Source organism: Polypterus senegalus, chromosome 4 (genome assembly GCF_016835505.1).
Source record: "Polypterus senegalus isolate Bchr_013 chromosome 4, ASM1683550v1, whole genome shotgun sequence".
In the NCBI taxonomy this organism is placed as follows: domain Eukaryota; kingdom Metazoa; phylum Chordata; class Cladistia; order Polypteriformes; family Polypteridae; genus Polypterus; species Polypterus senegalus.
Genome location: NC_053157.1, coordinates 245,247,973 through 245,265,355, shown reverse-complemented (window position 1 = coordinate 245,265,355; position 17,383 = coordinate 245,247,973). Strand labels below are relative to the sequence as shown.

Below are 17,383 nucleotides of genomic sequence, written 5' to 3'. Positions count from 1 at the left end.
TGCTGATAAATGGCCGATAGCCGGGGATGTTGAGTCTTTGTATGTCTGAATATACTGTTGGAGACTAAAGGTGATATTCAGGTGTAGATATATCGGAGACATCACCCGTTGTTCGTGCCTATGATAAGTAAGTCTCTCGGAGTGCTGGGGAGAGTGGACTGTCCTTTTGTTATTCAGACGGCACTCATGTGGGTTAAAGTGCTGCGAATAACGTGCTGTGTGTACGTCTTTCATACGGTACTTGTGTGGTGAGTTTCTGTGTGTCTGCATATGTCTCTGTCTGTGTGTGTTCATCTTAAAGTGCGACATGAGACCAACCCGGTGATGAACTTGACGAGCACACTGACCCTTAAAGAAAAGAGGTAAAGGGTAAGGAGAGGCAAAACCCACGATAATACAGCCTCGAAGCGACACTTCAAACATCTGCGATTTGAAAGATCGACACGGCGTCGACACGTCAGTATTGAGCAGCCCACCACTACTTGTGACACCCTGGAGTTGGGATATGGTCAATAAAATGTGAAAGACTCCGAGATCTGTTAACATCATTGGGAGAAATGACTTTTACCGTGTACAATGTAGACGTCTTAAACTAGAAGACAAATGTACAGTTTGTGAATATAAAATCTGTGGAGGTGAAGTGAGTTTGAAAGAATTCCCAAGTGTCCGGAAACGTCTGATGTCAACTGTTTATAGCCCCAAATTAGAAGAAGATGGGATGGGATGGAAAAGGCAAATAAAAAAACAGAAAAGCAGTGATTGTTAAATGTACTTAGACTTTGATTTCATGGCAGACAGTATGAAGCCAAGATATTTCATGTTCTGTCTGCTCAGCTTCATTTCATTTCTTATTATACATCCATTCCTAAATTTCAGGCCTGCAACAGATTAAAAAAACAGTTGGGACGGGGGGAGAAATTAGGGAAAGTAATGAGGTCAAATAATTAAATAATTATGGGACTTCAAACAGGGGATTGTAATTGTGATTTGTACCCACGAAAGGCTAAGTCTCTGAGAAGCAAAGATGGGCAGAGGATCTCCAGTTTTATATATAATGCGTTAAGGACCCCAATTGTTTGGAATGTGTTACAGGACTGAAATGAAGGAGTGGATGAACATTAAGAAAAGAAATGAAGTATGTCAGAGAAAACATGAAATGTCTTGGGTCTGCAATGAAATACAATTCAAAGTACATTTAAGAATAACTGCGTTTTTTATATATATATATATATATATATATATATATATATATATATATATATATATATATATATATTTTTTTTCCATTTTCATACCTTCCCATCTGTTTTGTTCTTATTTGAGGTTGTGTGTATTTAATGTAAGATCTGTAAATACTTCCTTTTCCCAATTAGTGAGACCACCATGTTAATACGCCACACTTCACACTGGTGAATGACCACCGGACTGGTGCTTTGTGGATGTCAGTAAGACCAGAAGAAGCCTTTGTGAAGATCTCGGTACATAAAAAGATCCGAGTAAGAAACATTTCTGCAGTGCTTAACACCTTCTCTCCCTTTCCCTGAATTTCCAGAAGGTTTCCCAATTGTAGAAAACAACCTGTGTGGTGCCAGTGCTAAAGAAAGGGCATTCCAGTGACCCTGAGGACTTCAGACCAGTAGGTCCTACTTCATACATCATGAAGACCTTTGAGATGCTGGTCTCTAAACAGCTATGGCCTCTCGTTTCAGCACATCTGGATGGTCTGCAGTGTGCCAATCAGACACATATCATTGTGGAGGATGCTGTTGTCTGTCTACTCCACAGTTCTACTCTCACTTGGACAAAGCCAGCACCACAGTCACGATCATGTTCTTGGGTATCTCCATGGCCTTTATCACCATTCAGCCTCATCAACTATTGAAAAGGCTCAAGGCTATGCATCATGATGCCCCCCTCAGTCTCCTGGACTAAGTGAACAACAGACGAGTTTGTGAGGTTCAAGGGCTGTGTGTCAGAACTGGTGGTTGTGACAATGCGGGTTCTACATGATGCTCCCATCTAGGCTTCTGGGGAGCTCTCAAACCAAACACCGTCTGTAATGTCACTGATGATCTAGACAGTGAAGTCATTAACAACGAAGCAAGGGGATGGTGCAAAAAGTGCAAAGTGCTTTTATTAAAAACCAAACCAAAAACAGTGTCCAAATAAAAAAGCGCAATGTCTCAAGTAGTTCTTAAATAAATAATCTGATAAAGCAGGTGAACTGTGGAAGTTAAAATCCAATAAATATATCCTTTCCATGGCTCTAAAATCCGTACTGACCCCTACTCTCTTTTCTGTTTCTTTTTCCGGTTTCCTACTCAAAGCTTCATGATGCTCCAACAATGATGGACAGATTAAAAGGCAGAAGTCTACGTGACCATCATCATCATCAAGCCCTTCCGTGAGAATCCTAAATCCAAAGAGGACTATTTCATTTATGTTAGGTAGAATGCCCAGAGGGGACTGGGCGGTCTCATGGTCTGGAATCCCTACAGATTTTATGTTTTCTCCAGCCGTCTGGAGTTTTTGTTTTTCTGTCCCCTGGCCATTGAACCTTACTCTTATTCGATGTTAATTAATGTTGATTTATTTTGTTTTATAATTGTGTCTTTCATTTTTCTATTCTTTAATATGTAAAGCACTTTGAGCTACTGTTTGTATGAAAATGTGCTATAGAAGTAAATGTTGTTGTTGTTTTAAAATGAGGTTAAAATGATAATGGCTGGAAGCAGTCTTGTCTTAAAACTCCGACGCTTTCTTCTTTCTACTGGCGGCTCCTTCTCCCTTAACCTCCGTTCCTGTTCTTTCCTTTTTTCTGTCCCCCTATCCACCTCGCGCTTTTATTACAGGGATGTGGATCAGGTGTGGAGATTAGCAACTCCTGGAAACAATTACGGATGCGCACTGGAACCACACCAGCCACACTACCATGGCCCCTCTAAGCCACGTGTGCTGCGATTATCTATTTAAAAAACTGGCCTTTTTGATTTGAGCTGTGGACCCGCTATACCACAGTGGTGTGTAATACTGGAGCACCTTTGGGAAATGTTCTGTCTCTCTTTTTGTTCACCATCTACACAACAGACTTCCAGTACAATCCCAGCACTTTCAACCTGCAGAAATTCTCAGAAGAATCCTCCATCATTGGCTGCATTAATAATGGAGACAAGTCGAAGGAGGCTTTTGAAGGACTTTGGCTTGTGGTGCAGGAGAACCACCTGCTGATCGAATATCAGAATAAGAAAAGAGTTGGTGGTGGACTTCTGGTAGGCCAAAGAGCCTCTAAGACAACTCGCTGTTCAGAGGGAGGATGTGCATGTGGTGCAGAGCACAAGTACCTGGAGGTCCATATGAGCAGTAAACTGGACTGGTCTGCCCACATAGTGGTGCTGTACAACAGCATTTCTCAACCATTAAGTATCTGCGACCCAAGATTTCATAACAGTTTTAATCACGCCCCCCCTAACCTTTTTTTGAAACCATAATAAAATTTATTCCTATATTTTTTGCTGCTGATACACCACTTGTTTTCTTTTTTTCACATCTTCGCACCCCCTTTTTTGTTACTTTGCGCCTAGGGGTGCAACCTACAGGTTGAGAACCGCCGTTGTACCAAGAAGGGTCGGAGCAGACTGGACTTCCTGAGCACATTCAGGTCTTCTGATGTGTGCAGCAATTTGTTGGAAATCTTTAAAAAGTCAGGGGTAGCCAGTGTGCTGTTCTACACTGTGGTCTCCTGGAGCATTCAAACAATGTACAAGGCCTAAAGAAACCAATCAGAAAAGCTGCACCATAACAGGGCAAACCCTGGGCACACTGGGCACTGTTGTGCAAAAGAGGATGGGGCAAAACTGGAGGTCATCAGAAAAAAAACCTTCCAGATGGGACTCTCAAGGGGGCACTTTAACCCACAGGCTCATTCCACCACATTATTCTAAGAAGTGCCTTGAGGGTCTTTGCTGCCCACTGCAATGCTTCATCCTGACATCCTTAATTAAATGCTGATATTCTAAGTTCATTTTGTTATTTCTGTACAATTTACATCGATAGATTGAATTTTTTGTCTTGTGAGTTTCTGCTGCTGTAGGCATCCAAAGTTCCCCTTGGGATTCAAAAAGTTTATCTAAAGTAATTTATGTTCCCTCTTTAAGATTTTTGGATGATGTCCCAGTCAATGTGTCCTCACTTTGAAGGGCAGCTTTGGGTCAGAGAGGACCAAACTGTCAACTTTCTTGTGTCTCCAGATGAGTTCAGTCTTGTAAAAGTGAGAAGTTTAAATGAGACCATTAATCAGGAGCTTCTCACACATAACAATCAAACATCGCAAAGCAGGCCTGGCTGTTCATTCACTTGTTAAGAGTCCTTATTTCTCTTGGCACACTCATGCCACTTTAACGATGCCAAGCCTTTAAGGATAATGTCCAGTGCTGTGTGGAGTTGTGTTTGTGCTCAGAGGTCAAGGGAAGACCCTTGTTGGTAGTGGAGTGAACTCATTGTCTTTCCAACGTGTTCCTTCTTCAGGTGTTTGGTCTGACGTTGTCTTCCTCAGCTCACTCTTAGGCTCTTTGACTTGACTCTTTCTGGCACAGGAGTTTTAGCACTGAAGCTCCTAACTCAGTATAATGGCACTGAGCTAAAAAAGCCCCCCAGGGTTGTCACAGAAGTTTCAGAATGTCCAACTCCAATACCTATAAGGAGGATACAGGCTGCTTTGATTTTGAATAAAACAGCAGATCAGTCAAAGATGATGGGGTCGGCTTTTGGCTCCTTATGTTGAATGGACGGTGTTGTTGTGTCAGCCACTAATATCCAGACATGATCTGCTGGACGGCAGCGTGAATAATGTCCACCTGCTTTTCGGTTTCAACTAGAACTGTCATCTGGCAAGACGAAATGTGGCTAATCAGATGTTTGCACATCGAGAAACTGCAGCAGACTCAATAGCTAAAGAATCAGAGCAGTCGTTGAGAAAAACCAAAGTACGTAACGGAGTCATAATGAAAATCACAAGCAGTCACCGACTAGAAGATTTGACTTAAATCTCGATGTTAAAACTGCAAACAAACTAAAAATGGTATTTCTCTGAATTGATCATCAGTCCTATGAGTACCCACAGTGAAGTTCTTGGACGGTTGAATCCTCAGCCTCAAGCCGTTGGATCAAAATCGTATAATAATTTAAAGGCGTAACGCCACAAAAATCTACACACAAAACTTTTAATGCAGACAAAGCGAGATTTGTCAAGAGCTGATAATTAGATGACGTACCGTCTCCAAAATCTAGACGCTGAGCCATTAACACGGTCAAAGTGAGAATAAGCCTGAATTTATACTCACACACTGAAGCTGATTAACAGTTGGATCCGCAATCTTGGATTCTGCTTCACGTGTGATGAAGGGTGTGAGGCCGAGCGTCGGTGATGTGGCACTTAATTCTAGGGAGGCAACAGTGCAACACGTCCTAGTAACACAGTCAAGAAGGATAAAAATACAAAATGGCAACAGGCCACACTTACAATTAGCAGTAAATACAGTTTAATTGTCAATTCGTTATTAACACCAAATGCTCATGTATTAATAATATTTAATGTACAAGGCCTCCAAGAACTCAAAGTAAAGAAGCATAAAAAACATTTAAAGTAAACCAAAATGTCAAGAACGCTCATATTGTAACAGGCCTGGCTCATCTTTGATTAACTCTGCTAGTTATCAGATGAAACACAGAAAGCAAGCTGATGAAATGTCGGCTAATGTGAGTGCCGCAGAACAATCCCACCACTCAGGTGAGTCCTTCTGAATGAAGACAGACCAGGGACGGCAGCTGGCTTTGTTCACGTCTTATAAGTCTGTCCTTCTCAGAGTGCCATCCACTTTGTGCTCCAGTCCCAAACTCCAGATGTGCTACGGGGTGCAGTGGGGTTGCCGATCTGGAAGTGTCACTCTATACAGGGCTGATGAATGGTGCCTTAAAAACCATTACAGATTCAGAACATGCTAACTGATAAATAACCGACTTATTCAGTGCATGGTCACAGATTTGAAATCAAAAACACATGAACTTTTAAGTCTGCATGCCACGGCTGTCCTCAACAGTCCACTCAGGAGTGACTGACAGTTCTTCCCACCAATCAGTTTTCTTCTGTTGTTTACAGTTGGTACCTGCCTTTTCTGTTCTGTCCTTTCTGATTTTGTCCTCATCACCTCTGCCTCTGAGTGTATTTCATCGATGTCACCTCTTCATTTTGTCGTTTCCACTTTTTATATTTCTTGGCCTTCTTGCAGTTCATAGCCAATGTACCCTTTTTAGATACGTCCTTGTAAAAGTCAAGCTATACTCACACATTTGAGAACATCAATTAAATGAAATGTTAAAAGTATGTGTCCAAAAAATGAAACAAACATACAAAATACAGAAAGTCAAGCAGAGTGAACCAACGCGAGTAGTGAGGGGGTAAAATTTGACCTTCAGTGGTGGGGGTACAGAAGGGGCCACTTCTGCTTTTTGGAGTTTTCTGTGAAGTTAATGAAGCCGAAACTTTACGTAGCTGACACTCTCTCAAAGCAGAACTTTCTAATCATCCATCTTGCTGTTGGAGTTTATTTGAGGTCCTGTGGCCTCCAGCTTGTAGTCTCAACTTGAAGAAACGTTGTCTTGGATATCGATATGAAGAAGGTGCTGAACTCAAACTGAAACTTGAACCAACACATTTGGAGTATAGAGAGTCCTTCAAACACCACCCCAGGGTATACTGACATGGAGCAAAGTGACATCCGTTATATTTTTAGGTAAATTTATCAAATTATCAGCTGGGGCAGCAGAGATTCTTGTGTGTTTCTGCTTTGACTTCCCTTTTTCTCTTAAATGTCAGAAAATAAAATCAGTTAATTTAATTTTCATCATGTTCTGTATTCATTATGGCGTCCAATTTCTCATAAAATTATTATTAGTACTTTAAATAATATTCCTTCTGCAAATTAATTGATATTCTTCACAACTGTGGTCCCCGTGCTAACCCTAGCATGCTGTTGTGACTCTCCCTTAAGGTCTTAAACATTTCTCTTTGAACCCTGAATGTTTCATTTTATTTGTATTTAGATCTTCTTAAAATCCCACTTTTGGACTCACCCTTGACACACAGCTGATGAATGTGTTTGGTTTGTAAAGACTCTTATCGTTTACTAGCAAAATACCAGTGCTTCACAGCGGAGAGATAGTATGTTAAAGAAGTAATGAAAAAGAAAAGGAAACATTTTGAAAATAATGTAACATGATTGTCAATGTAATCAATGTAATTGTTTTGTCACTGTTATGAGTGTTGCAGTCATATATACGTACACACATACATATCTACATATATACAAACACACACATATACATATATATATTCATATATCTATCTATCTATCTATCTATCTATCTATCTATATATATATATATATATATATATATATATATCTCCTTTGGGGTGCGAGCAGCTGTTGCTGGGGTGCCAGAATCCATCAAGGAAGAAAAATGAAAAACATTATTTGAACAAAATCTTAATTTTTTTATCCAATCCTAAATAATTAAATGGCCAGGCTATTTCGTATCAGTGCAATACGCTGCTTGTTAAAACGAATGACTCCTAATCTTACGTGCACTTACTGTAGTGCTGCGTGGGTATTATGAACTATTGTATCTGTTCAAGTTCTATTTAAATTTTAAATATAAGTAATTTTTATTTAGTCGACAGAAATATGTTTGGTAGGAATGTAAGTTAAATGTAGTCATCATTGCATAATTTTTCTTCACCATAGAAATTTAAAGACTGAATTCAACTTACAATCCTACCAAAGATATTTCTGTCGACTAAATAGAACCTACTTATATCCAAAATCGAGCTATTGTGCTGTCGCCTGCCTGCCTGCCTCAATAAGTCACCGTTGCTTCGCTCTTACTTTTATACTGTTCATTTAATCATGGCTAGTGGCGAAAAAATTATAAAATGTAAGGAGGATTTCACTGAGTATGGCTTTACCAAAACAATTATTGATGGCGAATAAAGTATCAATTATTCATAAATCTTCAACTGGTGATCTGTTTTTCTGCGTTAACCTCATATTTTTTCATACTTCTTCTTAAACCAAGGGGATGCGAGGGTAAAATGAATTGGGAAGCTAATATATATATTTTGAATATATTGAAATAGTTTTACTGCAAACAGTACGAGGCACGTGTTTCGCCCTAATTCTGGGCTCATCAGGCGTACACACTCACTGCACCTCCTCTTGGGAATCGAACCTCGGACGTCAGTGCTAGAGGCGAAGCCTCTCATGTTGCGCCACGGTGTGTGGTTCGTTTATTTGACATTATGTAGATCGGGGTGTATATATATACAGTATGTATATATATATATATATATATATATATATATATATATATATATATATATATATATATATATACTAGCAGAATACCAAGCTCGGCAGAGGAGAAGTAGTGTGTTAAAGAAGGTATGAAAAAGAAAAGGAAAAATTTTAAAAATAACGTAACATGGTTGTTAATGTAATTGTTTTGTCATTGATATGAGTGTTGTTCTCATATCTATATATCTATATCTATCTATCTATCTATCTATCTATCTATCTATCTATCTATCTATCTACCTATATATATATATATATATATATATGTTGTTCTCATATCTATCTATATATATATATCTCTATCTATCTATCTATCTATCTATATATATATATATATATATATATATATATATATATATATATATATATATATATATATATATATATATATATATATATATATATATATATATATATATATATATGTCAGGGATGCCAGGGGCCATGACCCGGCCGGGACGCCAGGAGGGACCGGAAGAGGGTCAGAGCCCGGCCTGGACCACGTGGGGTTTGCCTTCCGGGTTGCTTTGGGAGCCACGGGTCAAGGGCTTGGAAGCTCTTCCCTGTAGGGGCCCGTGGCCACCGCCAGGAGGCGCCCCAATGCCTTGGGGACTTGTTTCCCCAGCACTCCTGCCACACCAGGAAGTGCTGGGGGGAAGATTTATGACGGCGCCCGGAGAGCTGCCGGGAGGACAGCCGGCATTTCCGCCACGCTTGGGCGTGGCAGAAGATGCCGGGAACACCTGGGGCTCATCCGGGTCCTCCATAAAAGGGGCCGTCTCCCGTCATTCAGAGCTGGAGTCGGGTGGAAGGAGGACGAAGCAGTGGAGAGTGGAGGCGGCCCGAAGAAAGGCATTGTGGCCAGGACATTGAGGGTTTGGGGTTTTGTGCACGTGACTAGGTCTTTGTGACCAGTGAACTGGGGTCTTTGTGACCAATGAGCTGGGGTCTTTGTGACCAGTGAACTGGGGTCTTGGTGACGGTAATAATTGTAAATAATCTGTAAATAAACGTGTGGTGGTGTGAAAACAACATGTCCGCCTGTCTGTGTCCGGGTGCGTTCACAATATATATATATATATATATATATATACCCGCGCTTGGCAGCGGAGAAGTAGTGTGTTAAAGAAGGAAAGAGAAAGAAAAGGAAACATTTTGAAAATAACTTAACATGATTGTCAATGTAATTGTTTTGTGTATTTGGCGGCAGTGTCACAAAGTTTTTTTCGTCTGCTGCATCAGAAAATGTACCACGACGTCTGACACGCCTCCTTTTTACTGTTTTCTCACAGCTTGGATTGCTGCTGTCATATACACACACACACACACACACACACACACATACATACATACATACATACATACATACATACATACATACATACATATATACACATACATATCTTCATATCTACATATCTATATACATATCTACATATACACACACATATATATATATAATATATACATACATACATATATATATATACATACTTACATACATACATACCTATCTACATCATATATACACACACATACATACATACACACACACAAATTATATATATGTATGTATGTATGTGTGTGTGTGTGTGTATATATATACACATACATATACTTGTGTGTATGTTTGTATGTGTCTATATGTGTGTGTATAGGTTTGGTCACTGAGTGCAAGGGAAAAATAATAAATTATAGTCTATAAGTTATTAAACAGTAAAACATTAACGTTTTAATAAGTACAGGTACATTGAAATTACATTTTCTATGTGAACGTTCAAATTTGTGCCTCTGGTAATGTGCCTTACCGGCATTTAAAGAAAATTAGTTTTGTGTCCTCTGCAGTGTTAAGAGAGAAAGGCTTTGGTTTGGGATAAAAGGAAAAAAGGTGTAAAGAAGGGAAAGTTGCCTTTTTCTTTTATATAGTATAGAGAGATGTGCTCGCTGACGTTATGATCGCCTTTTGGGGACAGTCGCGGTGGGTCTTATGTAGACTGGTGAGACGTCCCGCCATTAATCGGCTATGATGGCACTGTCAGTCCTCCACTCGTGTGCGTGTCTTCATAATCCGAGCTGACAACCTCATAATCGTATACGTGCAAAAGAAAGTGTGAATCGCCTTAATATTATTTTGCCGTGGTGTAGAAAAGGGGTCCCGTGTTTGCACTTGTCTGGGCTATAGCGCAGGGGGAGGATGAAAAAAATTAAAAGTGCTCACTTTGACTTAAGGCAGAAGCGCAGTCAGCGTCTCAAAGGCCGGCACAGCTATGCACGCGCGCTGGCTGCTCGACTTTTGCTGGGCAGGAGACCCCAGTTTTTGCAGACACGTTCATGATATCAAAAGTCTCAGCGCTCTTTGGAGGTCATTCATATATTATATATATAGCAAAATACCCGCGCCTCGGAGCAGAGAAGTAGTGTGTTGAAGATGTAATGAAAAAGAAAAGGAAACATTTTAATAATAACGTAACATGATTGACATTGTCATGAGTGTTGCTGTCATATATATGCCTGCCTAAATAAGTCACCCTCGCTTTGCTCTTACTTTTTTACCATTCATTTAATCATGGCTAGTGGCGGAAAAATTATAAAATGGAAGGAGGATGGCTTTACCAAAACAATTATTGATGGCGAATCGATTATTCATAAAGCTTGAATTGGTGATCTGTTTTTCTGTGTTAACCTCATATTTTTTCATACTTCTTCTCAAACTAAGGTGGTGCGAGGGTAAAATGAATCGGGATGCGCTGATCAATGTAATCGGTGTACCAGGAAATCATGCTTTGACAAAAGCTCCCCTTTGCTTGTAATGCAAAGTGTGATTAAATGCATTATTTTTTAACGCGTTTAAACAATGTTTTCCATGCATGTTCAATTAACCATAATCAATTAATTAACATGCACCTGTGGAATGGTCGTTAAGACCTTAACAGCTTACAGAAAGTAGGCATTTAAGGTCACCGTTCTAAAAACGCAGGACACTAAAGAAACTTGTCTACCGACTGTGAAAGATGCCCAGGGTCCCTGCTCATCTGCGTGAACGTGCATTAGGCATGCTGCAGGGAGGCATGAGGACTGCTGATGTGGCTAGGGCAATAAATTGCCATGTCCGCACTGTGAGACGCCTAAGACAGCGCTACAGGGAGACAGGAAGGACAGCTGATCATCCTCGCAGTGGAAGAGCCCGGATCTCAATCCCATTGAGCACGTCTGGGACCTGTTGGATCGCAGGGTGAGGGCTAGGGCCATTCCCCCCAGAAATGTCCAGGAACTTGCAGGTGCCTTGGTGGAAGAGTGGGGTAAAATCTCACAGCAAGAACTAACAAATCTGGTCCAGTCCATGAGGAGGAGATGCACTGCAGTACTTCAAGCAGCTGGTGGCCACACCACATACTGACTGGTACTTTTGATTTTGAGCCTCCCTTCAATCAGGGACACATTGTGAAACATTTTTAGTTTATGTCTTATGGTGTTGACTCTTTTAGTGTTCATACAAATATTTACACATTAAGTTTACTGAAAGTAAAACAGTTGAAAGTCAGAGGACGTTTCTTTTTTGCTGAGTATATATATATATATATATATATATAGATATATATATATATATATATATATATATATATATATATATATATATATATATATATACTAATAAAAGGCAAAGCCCTCACTCACTCACTGACTCATCACTAATTCTCCAACTTCCCGTGTAGGTAGAAGGCTGAAATTTGGCAGGCTCATTCCTTACAGCTTACTTACAAAAGTTGGGCAGGTTTCATTTCGAAATTCTACACGTAATGGTCATAACTGGAACCTATTTTTCTCCATATACTGTAATGGACGTTAGCTTGATGGCCGTGGGGGGGTGCGGAGCTGCGTGTGACATCATCACGCCTCCCACGTAATCACGTGAACTGACTGTGACCGCAGTATGTAGAAAAGAAGGAAGAGCTCCCAAAGAGCGCTGAAGAAAAACACAGAATACTTTATTCGCGAGATACAAGTTTAATGAGAAGACACGAGGTATAAACGAGACTTTGGATCACTTTGTAACGGAGTTAAAATTCTTGTAGCGAGAAACTTTTAAGTGCCGGGTCTTAGCTAACATTAAATAAAGCCGTGGACATCGCAACATCACACAAGAGAGCAGCTCACATGAACTGACTGAACGCAGTACGAGTGGTCACTTACATGCATCAAACCTGTTCAAAAAACGCATTACATAATTGACAAGGTGGGAAAAGAATATGCTCCGAGCTGAGCTCCACAGCTAACGCGGTCTTGCGGAAGCAACTTCGTCACGCTGCCACCAAATACTCATAGAAAAATCCACAAGTTAATACACACGCTGTCTCTAGAGTTTCTCCACACTCAATGTATTCTTCGCATCATCGTTATACCCTCTGATCTCCCATTTCAATTCAAATGCCTCCAATTTCCAGTAAGGCTCTGCTTCGCGATGACAATTAATAAGTCTCAGGGACAGACCCTACAAAAGGTTGCCACTGATTTGAGGCAACATTGCTTTCCTCCTGGACAAAACTATACGTTACATTCTCAAAAGTAATCTCAGTGCACAGCTTGGTCATATTACAACCCGAGTGCTGAACTGACAACGTGGTATACAAAGAGATCCTTAACAAATAATTATTGGTATATTTTCCCTCAGTTTAAAAAGGTTTTCATTTCTTCTAAATAAAAATTTAAAAGCAGTTCTTCGTCGCTGCGAAGCACAGGGATTTTGCTATATACAGTATATATATATGTAGATATATATATATATATGTATGTGTGTATATATATATTGTGGTGGTAGGGGGCACTAGTGTTCCCTTGAACCCTCAGGTACAACTCCAGACACCAGGTCCAAGACTCTTTATTCTTTTTCACTGTGCACCAAGCACCCTCCACACTACTCATATAATAAACCAATAACACTCTAACAATAAACTCTCTTCCTCGCCCAGACACTTGCTCCTCTACCTCCCAGCTCAGCTCAGTGTCTGGACTGAGGCACCGCCCTTTTATAGCCCCTGACCCGGAGGTGTTTCTGTCCCAACAGTCCACAGTTCCTTATTCCTTCCGGGTAAGGGCAATCAGTCCTTTTCTTCAACCCGGGAGCCTATAAGCCCCCCCACAGCAACTCCTGGTGGTCCCCAAGGTATCCAGCAGGGCTGTGTATAAACACTACAAAGTCCATAAGGCCCTGCTGGACCTCGGGGCACGATCCTGCTGTCGGGAGAGCTCCTCCTGGCGGCCTGGGGATGCGGACCGGCATGGGAAGCCGGCAGTCCTCCACAGTTCCCCCCCCTTAGCGACGACTTCTGGGGCCTTGGCTGCGTTGACCCTGTCCTCGAGCGAACCTTGGGGGGACGGTGTACCTCCTGTCTCCCCAGGGACAATGGCGCCACTCATGGCCCGGTCGCCGGCAATTGTAGCACCGAGGAAGTCCTCCTGGTTGCTTCCCTCTGCGGGACCAAAAACATCTTGGGAACTCCGTCAGTGTTGTCTCCGCCCCTTCATCTGCCAAGGAGGGTATTATGGCCCCTTGGCTGCCCTTTGGCCTTCGCTCTGATATGTCAGGAGACCCACACTTTATTTTGGGGATCTCCTGTTTCATCTGGGGCTTGTGCTCAGCTTGAGGCTGTCTATGGAAAAGAGAGAGCCTCTTTGCTGTTTGTTGTCTTCTGCTTACCCGGAGGCGGCCTCATCAGCACCGTGTCGCTCCGATGAACAGCACCATTCAGCTGCATTGGCACGAGCGGCGCTTCCCCCGGCACTCCTGTCACTGGCACTACCCCGCACTTAAGACCGGTTGAGACCTGGAGACGTGTATGGCTCCGGGCGGCAACGTCACACGCATGCCCCGGACCGTTCACTCCTTTTACCAACCCTTCGGTCATTGTGCCTCTCTCTGCTGTCAGGCACACGGTGCTTTGACACCCGCTACTTATCCTCGGCGGTGTCGGATCGCACTGTGTCCCCTTATATTCTACGATACAGGACGGACTCACCTGTACTCCCGCATCGATCATCTCCGGAGCTTCCCGGCGCAGCCGCTGCATGAATCCCATCAGAGCCTCCAACGGTGCTGCTGCCGCCGCTCCCAATTCCTCCACACGTTCCTTCAGTTCACCCACATCCTGCAAGAAACGGCGTAGGGGCGCGAGGTATTCCTGGAGCCCCCATAAGTCCAAACAGTTAATGTTTACGGCCGGAGTTGTTTGCGCTTCCGCGAGTAGTTATAGGCAGGTACATACTGTCAAAATCGCAATTAGAGCTGTCAATCATAATGATTAATGACTTTTAAGCCCCCTCTGACGTCACACCAGAAGTGCCGCCCCGCTGACGCAAGACCAGAAGTCCCGCCCCGTCGCCTCCTGATGACGGAATTCCCCCGCCCCTCCACGTGACCTCTCTCACCCCGTTGGCGCCCACCCCTGGCGTTGGATTGGTGTAAGGCTTCCCGTCCCCGCCCCGACTCCTCCTTGAACCCTCCCCTGGCCCCTGATTGGTTCCATAAACTGTCAAGGGTCCGTTTGACAGATGTCAGACCGCGGTTTGAACCCGGATTGCACCTGCCGGGCGAAATAAACTGTCAACGGACCGTGTGATGGATGTCCGACCGCTGGTTGAACCCGGATTGCTCCTGCCGGGCGAAATAAACTGTCAAGGCCCGTGTGACAGATGTCTGACCGTTGTTTGAACCCGCTCAGCCCCCCTCTCCTGAAAGACAAGCCCGGGTGTGTTACAGCCTTTACCTCGACAAGCTCGGACATGCCCGAGGCCAGTCCTGACCAGCTCAGACGTGCCCGGGGGCTGCCTCGGCCCCCGCCCTTTCTCTGGCACAAGCCCAGACAGGCCCGGGGTCTGTCCTGACCGGCTCAGGCAAGCCTAAAGTCGCCCCAGCACCGACCGAGGATGTTCCGTACCCTGACGGCCTCAAGGGACTGCCTCGGCCTCTGGGTCCGAAGCAGCACCTGACGGACGGCAGCCCCAGACCTCCCAGTCCCCCGATACTTACCGGCCAGGTCTGAAAAGGCCCTATAAAAAGCCAAGCATTTTGTTCTCATCTTGGCTTCAAAAACCTGCATTTTTCCAGCTCACACACACACACAGATAACAAACTGTCAGATCAAAGACACGGTCTGAGTCAGACCACATTTAACCATAGGCGCCCCACACTGCCCGACCACTTCTGAAACTGAGCGGCGTAAAACAGCCGAGCATTTTCTAAAGACTCTGACCGGGAAAAATGGAATCTAGGACCGAGGTCACAACATTCCAGCCTGGGCGAGTTACCCTATAGCCTGTCCTGCTTTAGGTAAGAACCCTGTATCTATTATTTAAAATATATATCTCAACTTTGAATCATCTAAACCATGCTGCCTGCTCTGAAAATCTTATACAGATTGCCAAAAAAGAAAAAGAACTGGCATAAGGGTGAGACATGCTCTGAGTCCCGCTGACAGCCCCTAAGAGCATTACTCAGTCAGCTTTAATTGTATCTATTATTTAAAATATCTATCTCAACTTTGAATCATCTAAACCAAGCTGCCTGCCCTGAAAATCTTATAGATATTTCCACATAGGGAGAGAGCAGCCCCTAAGAGCATTACTCAGTCAGCTTTAACAGCCCCTGTGCCCAGGCCCCTGCTCTGTGCGCAGAGAAAAGGTCAATGCAGCTTTTGCCTGCCCCTCCCGATAGCCCAGATATACAGCGGTCCAGGGAATGTATAAGCTATCAACTCACTGCCTGACTGCAGCTGTGTATCTTCTCACTTCAGTTGCGAATGCCCGAGGACCTTTTCAAACTGGCGGTGTCCTTTTGATCTTCTTTCCTTAGTCCTTGATAAGCGCTGGCATATGGGGTTGGCCCGTAGCCCCTCCCGATAGCTTCAGATACATAGAGCTCTAACGCTTGCATAATCTGTCAAGTACCTGACCGGTTCCAGCTGTGTATCTTCTCACTTCAGTGGCGCAGGCCGCTCTGGAATTCTTTTAGGCCATTTTGAAACCGGCGGATTCCTTTTTTTTTTTCATGTCTTTTGATCTTGGTTCCTTAGTCCCGATAGCGCTCCAGCGCTTGCATAATCTGTCAAGTACCTTAATGGATGGCGCTATGTGTTGTAATCTCCTACACAAAATGCCCCGAGAAAGTTCAGGAAAATTTCAGGCATTTTTGAAAACATGTGCTCATCGCACGGAGGTTTAAGATCCACCTGTAACCGGGTCACTCACGAGATGGCACCAGTATGTGTTCAGATCTAAACCGACCGGTAAAATATAACGCGAAATATGACATTTCTCTCTAAACAGAGAAAAGACATCTTGCTCGACAATACTGAATGAAAATAATGACATTTTAATTTACAATGAAAGCGCGAACAAACTGCACACTTTGGAACTTTGGAAACACTAGGCATGACCGCGGACATACGCGCAAAGTTTGGAACATTGTAAACACCAGTTATGAAAGCGCAGACAAACGCCGCAGGAAATTTGTAAACACTTTATCGATTTAAAAAATATATTCTTACCCGTATCATCATCATCAACATCATGGTTCGATGAATCTATTTGAATATAAATTTCTAGAAAAATAAAGGATTCAGCCGTAAGTTATTTTTGAAATAAAACATGATTCATGTAGATCGGCCTAAAGTATTCTCGATAGGCGCTGACACGAGCCCCTTAAACGGTTATTTAAGACCTATACATTTAAAGACTGATAAATAACGCATTGAGCTAATATCTTGCATTAAAATAAACTACATTTCACCCGAAGCTGGATTAGGCGAGATGATCTTGGGGCTGTGCGCGCTATCCCAGAGTCAAACTCGCCCATGCGCAGATAATCAAACCCTTCAAAGATCAAGCCATGCACATTTTAAGCAAAATTGTAAAAATAAACTTTTTAAAACTTTAAATTTTTAATACACGAGCCTTTAGCGCGTATAATAGTTATGCATAGG

General features: G+C 42.6%; 1 protein-coding gene across 1 annotated transcript in view; it reads right to left on the bottom strand.

Moving 5' to 3' along the window:
- The window catches only part of LOC120528985 (tripartite motif-containing protein 16-like protein), a 33,052-nt gene extending 16,080 nt beyond the window's left edge, over nucleotides 1-16,972 (bottom strand). The window contains exons 1-2 of the mRNA XM_039753051.1: nucleotides 16,949-16,972; nucleotides 14,423-14,551 (exon numbers count right to left, since the gene is read on the bottom strand). Coding sequence (XP_039608985.1) covers nucleotides 14,423-14,551; nucleotides 16,949-16,972 — 153 coding nt within the window. The remainder of the gene's footprint in view (nucleotides 1-14,422; nucleotides 14,552-16,948) is intronic.
- Nucleotides 16,973-17,383: the final 411 nt, after the last annotated feature.